Raw genomic sequence first — 7,699 nt, 5'->3', positions numbered from 1 at the left:
TGCGAGTTATTTGTGTCTCCGTCCTCTTTTCTTTTGTTAGGTTTGCCAATGGTTTGTCAATTTTATTAATCCTTTTGAAAAACCAGCTTCATGTCCTGTTGATTTTTTCTACAGTTTTTCTGTTTCCACCTCATTATTCCTGCTCTTATCTGTATTATTTCTTTTCTTTTGCATTCAGCCATTTCTGTATTACCTTTAGTAAAACTTTACTCGCACGGGATATCAAAAAGATTATCCAATGATTTATGCATTCTGTTGGGTCACCTCTCTTTGGAATGGGCACATAAATACAGATCTCTTCCGATCAGTTGGCCAGATAGTTGTCTTCCAAATTTCTTGGTAGAGATGAGTGAGTGCCTCCAGTTCCGCCTCACTTTCTTGAAAGATTTCTATTTACATTCCATCAATTCCTGGTGCCTTGTTCTTTGCCAATTCCTTCAACGCACCTTGGACTTCCTCCTTTAGTATCATTGGCTCTTAATCACATGCTACCTCTTGAAATGGCTGAACACTAACCATTTCCTTTTGGTACAGTGACTGTATATTCCTTCCATCTACTCTTGATGCTTCCTGCGTCATTCAATAAATTGCCCAGAAAATCTTTCAATAATGAAAGTCGAGGCTTGAATTTTTTCTTCAGTTCCCCCAGCTTGAGCAATGCTGAGCGTGATCTTCCTTTTTGGTGGTTTTCTGATTCCAGATCTTTGAACATTTTGTTGTAATATTTGGCCTTATCTTCTTGAGCTGATCTTTGAAATTTTTGGTTCCGCTCTTGTAACTTCTCATTTCATCCATTTGCTTTAGCATCTCTATGCTGGAGAGCAAGTTTCAGTGTCTCTTCTGACATCCGTTTTAACCTTTTCCTTCTTTCTTGTCTTCTCAATAACATTTTACTTTCTTCACATATGATGTTCTTGATGTCATTCCACAATTCTGGTCTTCGGTCTTTAGTGTTTAATGTATCAAATCTGTTCTTCAGATGATCTCTAAATTCAGGTGGAATATATTCAAGGTCACATTTTGGCTCTTGTGGACTTGTTTTCATTTTCTTCAGCTTCAGTTTGAATTTACATATGAGTAATTGATGGTCTGTTCCACAGTCTGCCCCAGCCTTTTTTTCACTGATGATAATGGAGCTTTTCCATCTTCTCTTTCCACAGATATAGTCAATTTGATTTCTCTCTATTCCAACTAGTGAGGTCCATGTGTACAGTTATTTCTTATACTGTCTAAAGAAGGTATTTGAAATGAAAAAGTCATTTGTTTTGCAAAATTCTATCATGCATTCCCCAGCATCATTTCTACCACCAGGGCCATATTTTCCAACTACTGATCCTTCCTCTTTGTTCCCAAACTTTGCATTCAAATCACAAGTAATAATCAATACATCTTGATTGCATGTTGGATCGATTTCAGATTGAAGAAGTTGGTAGAATTCTTCTATTTCATCCTCACTGGCTTTACTGGTTGGTCCATAAATTTGAATAATAGTGGTTTTAACTGGGCTTACCTGTAGACACATGGATATTATCCTATCACAGATAGCATTGTACCTCATGACTATTATGGATATGTTCTTTTTGACAATGAATGCAACATCATTCCTCTTCAATTTGTCATTTCCAGCATAGTAAACCATGTGGTTATCAGACTCAAAATGGCCAATACCAATCCACTGCAGCTCACTAATGCCTAAGATATCGATGTTTATGCATTCCATTTCATTTTTGACAACTTCCAATTTTCCCAGATTCATACCTCATACATTCCATGTTCCAATTTTCAGTGGATGTTTACAGCTGTTTCTCTTCATTTTGAGGGTGCTCCATCAGCAAATGAAGGTCCCGTGGTCTTTTCTCCCACGGGCTTTACTTCATTTGCATCATCATGATCAACTCTACTTTGAGGAGGCAGCTCTCCCCCAGTCGCATTTTGAGTGTCTTCCAACCTGAGGGGCTCATTTTCCAGCACTATATCTGATAGTGTTTCTCTGCTATTCATAAAGTTTTCAGTTACTAAATATTTGGAAGTGGTTCATCATTCTTTCTTCCTAGTCTATCTTCGTCTAGAAGCTCATCTGAAACCTGTCCATCATGGGTGACCCTGCTGGTATTTAAAATACCAGTGGCATAACTTTCAGAATCACAGCAACTCACAAGGCACCACAGTACGACAAACTGACAGATGAGTGGTGGGTAATTATCGAAAGGCATGAATTGATTGCTGCCGTTATGTTAATTTTGTGGTAGTGTTGTTCATTCCTTTGTTTTGCATTCCTTCTTGGGCTGAGTTTGTGTTTTTTGTCAGTTCTTCTTAGTTTTCATGTTTGCTTTTTCTGCTTGGAAGTTCATTTTCATTGTACGTTGTGAAGTATTAACTTTCTTGGGGTTACCTTATAGTCTATTAACTTTTCTCTCCTTTTAAGACAATCTATTGTATCCTGTAATCTACCTGGCCTCCTCACCACCCGGATCTTTGTTCCTACATTTTTCCCTTCTTTAACATTGATATTATTTTGATCTTCAGTTGACTTCCCAGTTCCTTTGAATTCTTTTTTGTAGTTTTGTTCTTTTCTGGACTCTGCTATCCTTTGTCTGAGTTTCAGGTGGTGTTGCCACACCTGTCAATCTCTGGTTGTTGTCTGTTCTTGTTTGTTTTCAGTCCAAAGAACTCTTAGGATGTTTTAAAGTGGTGGATTCACTTTGACAAAATCTCTTAGTTTCTGTTGATCCTGGACTGTTTTGGTAGCACCCTCGTTTTTGATTGACAGTTTTGCTGGATAGATGATTCTTGGTTGGCAGTTTGTTTTTGTTTTTTTTCTTTTAGAGTTTTGTATATGTCTCCCCATTGCCTTCTTGCCTGCATGGTTTGTGCTGAGACATCAGAGCTTAATCTGGTTTGCTTGTCTTTGTAGGTAACACTTCTCTTTTCCCTGGCCGCTTTTAAAATTATCTCCTTGTCTTTGAGTTTGAAGAGCTTGATCATTATATGTCTTGATGTTTTTCTTCTGCAGTCTATCCTTGCTGGGGTACATTCGGCTTCTTGAATGTTCATCTTCTTATCTTTCAAATATATTAGGAAATTTTCTTCCAGAAGCTCTTCAACTATCTCCTCTGTGGACTTCTCTTGTTCTTCCTGTTCCAAAATGCCAATAATTCCTAAGTTGTTCTTCTTTATGTTATCCAGCATGAATCTTAGACACTCTTCAGATTTTTTTTAATCCTTTTTCCTACTTGGTTTTCTATCTTAGCAGTACTGAGAGATTTGTCTTCCAGCTCGTTGGTTCTGGTTTTCCATGCCTTCAATTCTGCTCCTTTCCCATTTCAGTGTATTGTCCTTTACTGATACTTTATTATTAAACATCTAGACCTCTTTTTGCAGGTTTTGAATTATTTCCAATGTTGTATCGATCTTGTTTGATTGCTCTTATAGTACTTTCCTGATTTCTTCCTTGTTTTCCTCCACCCCTTTTCGGAGCATTTGAATTTATTTCTGTATCAGTCTTCTGAATTCCTTCTCAGGCAAATCCCAAACCTGTTATTTCTCTTCTGGAAAACCTTTGTCTATCTCCAGCTCCTTTGTCTCAGTTACTCTTTTCTGTTTTTGGACATGTTTTGAGATCTTTTCTGTGTTTTATTGGTCATTTCAAGTAGTTATGTGAGTTTTTAATGCTTAAATGGATGTTTGCTGCTGTGTTATTAAACTTACTGGTGTCTCCTGGCGGATATGATCAGGAGATATGTAATGCTTAGCAGCTGTTATTGGCTCTTATCTCAATGGTGGAATATTATGGGGTATGCTTGTAGCTTGGCTATATGGCCACGAATGCTGTCTCTTCTTGGGTAACATAGGGAAAAAAGCTCCCACCTTCAGGAAAAGTATATGATCAAAAGGACCAAAAACAGAAGCAATATAAAAGCAGAGACAAAAACCACCACTTTGAAACAAAAATAAAACTGTGGCCAACTGGCTAGTCACTTTGCTGCACAGGCAATGTTTATGCACTGTAGAGGCCTCCAGCAGTGGGTTGGGGTGTCCACTTGCTCAGGCGTCTCCTCTAGTCACCACTGTAGAGTTGCATAGATAGATACTGAGAAGTTAATGGGAGAAAGATTGTATACCCTAAGTCTCATATAAAACCAATGATATCATGGAGCTCATATTCTTAGGACAGGGGGGAAGAAGACAAATAAATGAACACACAAGGAAAACATCAGAATTGACAATGTTAGAGAATTAAAATTAGGTGGCCTTATAATATCAAGCATGGTAACAATTGTATGGTTGGCCCAGGATCGGGCAGTGTTTCGTTCTGTTATGCATAGGGTCACTATGAGTTGGTACTGACCTGATGGCACCTAACAACAACAACAATATTTATGCAGTTACTTTATTTGTAACTGAAAGACCTTCCCTAGAGGTAATATTTAAGTAGATATTTGAGTGACAAAAGAAAATCCACCAAGGGACAATTAAGGAAGATCAGAGATCAAGAAGGTAGGGCAACTAATGTAAAGTCCCAGAGCAAGAAAGTTTGATCATTCAAAGAAACTGGAATGAGTTGGGAGGCCGGGTAGGGGAGCTGATACTGGAGCAGTAGGCATGGGCCAGGATGCAGTACCATTCAGTGAGCTAGGTGGGAAGCTTTTATTTCTTCTTAGCTCAATTATAAAGAATTTTTTAAAATTAAAAAGGAGAGCATTGGGATCTGGTTTACGTTTTTCAAGAGATCCTTCAGGATGTTGTGTGCAGAATGTAATTTCAAGAAACAAAATAGAAGCCTTCCCTGGACTAGAGAAGTGTGGTGAGATGAGATGCCTCTCATGTATGGAGATGTGCAATGCCTTGTTTGTAAAATTGCTAAAACTGCATCAAGAGACTCATCAGATACGCTGCTTCCACATGAATTTCTATTGCTTTGCTGGGAACCTTAAGAGTGAGCACGTATAATTGGTGTTGATCGGTTATTCTCGATGTACGAGGTTCCACAAACTTTTTTGAAGCTCCCTTGTATACCTTGTATTTTATGTGTGAAGATTCCCCGATTTCCTCTGGTAGATTAAGTCGTTCAGCTTTCCTGTGCTCCAAGTACCACTATCTGCTCCTTTAATTGTGAGTTCCATAAGGGCAGGCATGTTTTAAACATTCCCCAGTCCTTAAGTACAATACCTAGTACTTCACAGAAGTTCAACACTGTCTGATAGGAGAATAAATGCTTATTTAGGGGTCTATGTGAACCTTCTTTTGCCTCCAGAGGCCAAAAGGGTAATGTTGGAATTATACCCTCTAAGCAAGAACCCCCACCCACAAGTCAGGGCCCCTTACCTCTTGGGCGAGTCAGGGTCAAAGCAGGTCTTGTGTACATTGGTCACCTCTGGGTCACAGCAGTCACCGTCATCAAAATCGTTTAGCATGTTGTTGCAGTCCATGTGGCAAAGCCCGTCCCTGCGGTTCCAGGGGTAGCAGCTGCCCTGCAAGCGGCAGTCTCCCCCATCGTAGCCTGTGAGCGGATGCTCACACTCCGGGTCGCAGTGGTCATTGCCGATCTTGCTGGGCTCACAGTTCACAAGCACAGCCCGGTGACGCAAGGTGGAGTTGTGGACCTGGTGGATACTCAGCTGCCAGCTGATATTGTAGCGGCTGAAAGCTTCATTCAGCGCCTTATGCTGTCCACGGATCTGCTCCTCACTCACAGTGGGGTTCAGGCCCTCATCATCGTAAATATTCACCACTTGGTAGCGTATCACCTTCTCTCCCCGAAGGGGCCAATGCACGTTGTACTGGGTGATCAGTTCCACATTGTCACAAGCCGTTTTCCCACAGAAAGGGGGCTGCAAAGGTGACAGAATCTCGGGCGCCAGTTCAAAGCCCTGGAGAACCTCAAGGCGTGGGTACTTCTCATCTCGAAAGGGGGTCCACTGTTCTTCCAGGGGCTCAAAACTGGCCGTCAAGATCAGGGTGTTCAATGCCTCTGCCTCACTGAGATGCTTTGGGCTGTGCTGAATGTGGCTTTGTGGGAGAGCTGTTGACCAGAATGTCAGTGTGCCCAGGTGTCCACGGAAATAGTGCCCATCATCAGAATTATCACCTCCCAGAAGCAGAAAGCGGCACGACACCATGAAGGGGCTGTTCAGGGGACCAGATTGCTCTGAACTACTGGCCACCTGAGTTCCATCCACATACAATGCCATTCGCCGTCCATTGTAAGTGGCTGCCACGTGTGTCCATATGCCTGGTTGGTAGCGACTTCGGCCAGTCACAACAGTGGCTTTCTTCACATGGTCAGTGCGCAGGGAGAAGAAGAAGCGAGCGTCCCGCCTTCTCTTGTCTTTCCCTGCGCGAATTCCCAATGCCCAGCCCTTGTCACTGGCAATGTGGGAGCAGTTATCAAATACACCTGGGAAATACGGAAGAATTGAGGAAAGAAATTCCAGATACAAAAGGGGATGGAGAAAGGGAGAAGAAAACCCATTAAGTACACAAGAAAGTAAGTTTTTAAAGGAGTGGGGGTGGGGGTAACTGATCCAAATTGCCCGCTTGGTATTACTGTCCAGTACCCCATATTGGGCTCTTTTGGCAAAGTCTATCCCCAAAAGGAACCTGATTTGAGATTCTACCCATTTTAAACTAATTCTAACATTTTAAATCACCAAAATGATGGCTGAAAAGGGGTTGTCCGATGTCAACCATCCTCTTCATTCTTGACAAGTATTCCTCATGATAACTGACTTTGAATCCATGCCTTATTTTCACTGACCCAGGCCCCTTTCACTTCCTTAGAATTGAGAGCACTCATAACTTTTTACAAAAGCCAGACATCTGCTACCCTCCACTTCACAAAGTTACTTTTCTCCATGTGAATTATGATTCACATGGGGAAATGGGGAGTTGGTGAATCTTAGTCCTTGGAGAAGACAGTAGCATCCCAGATACCACACCTAGTCCACTGTTCCATCTAGTGCCTCTCCACAGGCAGAGGCACCTACCTGCAAAAAACAATTATTCTCCCACCTCAGCAAAATGGCATTGCCCCATGGACCTCACCTGAAAAACTAGTCAAATTAGTGATAAGAAAGATTCGTCTAATAACCATGATGCTCCCACAGTACTGAAGCAGAACTTTCACAGGTCAATGTACCCCCTAGCCATGCACTGACTTACTACCTTGCTCACAGCAGGCAAAAGAGTAGCAGATCAAATTGAATAAATGAAGGCAGAAACACCCACAGGTAACTAGACAACAGAAAATGAAGCAGCACAGGAGGTATCATTCATCTATGCCAAGCAATGTGGAAGACACACCCCCTCCACACACAGAGTAGACAGAGATGGGCAACTTGGACATTGGCAACCCAAAATGAGGGGCAGGGGGCTACAAAGGCAAGAAGTAACTGGCTTACAAGCTTTCAAGAGGGAACCTAGATCCAGAGGGCCTGGAGGAAGGTAGAATATCTAGTGAGTAGCTATGGGTCGGAACCGACTCGACGGCACTTAACAACAACAACAACAGTATTCAATCTGTCTAGGCGGGGCTGATGCAATGAAAAGCAGATGGGGCTCTTGTGATACAATAGTGAATAATTGTTATCAGGACTGTTTGTGAGGGTTAGAAATGTAAAGGTAGACGTTTTATAGCAAGGAGGGGAGTGATTAACTTTTCAGTCTAGGAGCGGAGGTCCCTAGGACCATCAAGGGAGAA

General features: G+C 41.7%; 1 protein-coding gene across 1 annotated transcript in view; it reads right to left on the bottom strand.

Annotated features, from left to right (window-relative positions):
- Nucleotides 1-7,699, bottom strand: part of PAPPA2 (pappalysin 2) — a 536,466-nt gene that overhangs the window by 483,757 nt on the left and 45,010 nt on the right. The window contains exon 2 of the mRNA XM_006867073.1: nt 5,326-6,397. Within this exon, the coding sequence (XP_006867135.1) occupies nt 5,326-6,397 (1,072 nt within the window). The remainder of the gene's footprint in view (nt 1-5,325; nt 6,398-7,699) is intronic.

The sequence above is a fragment of the Chrysochloris asiatica genome, unplaced genomic scaffold (genome assembly GCF_000296735.1).
Source record: "Chrysochloris asiatica unplaced genomic scaffold, ChrAsi1.0 scaffold00100, whole genome shotgun sequence".
Lineage (NCBI taxonomy): Eukaryota > Metazoa > Chordata > Mammalia > Afrosoricida > Chrysochloridae > Chrysochloris > Chrysochloris asiatica.
This window is presented reverse-complemented; position numbering and strand designations above follow the sequence as displayed.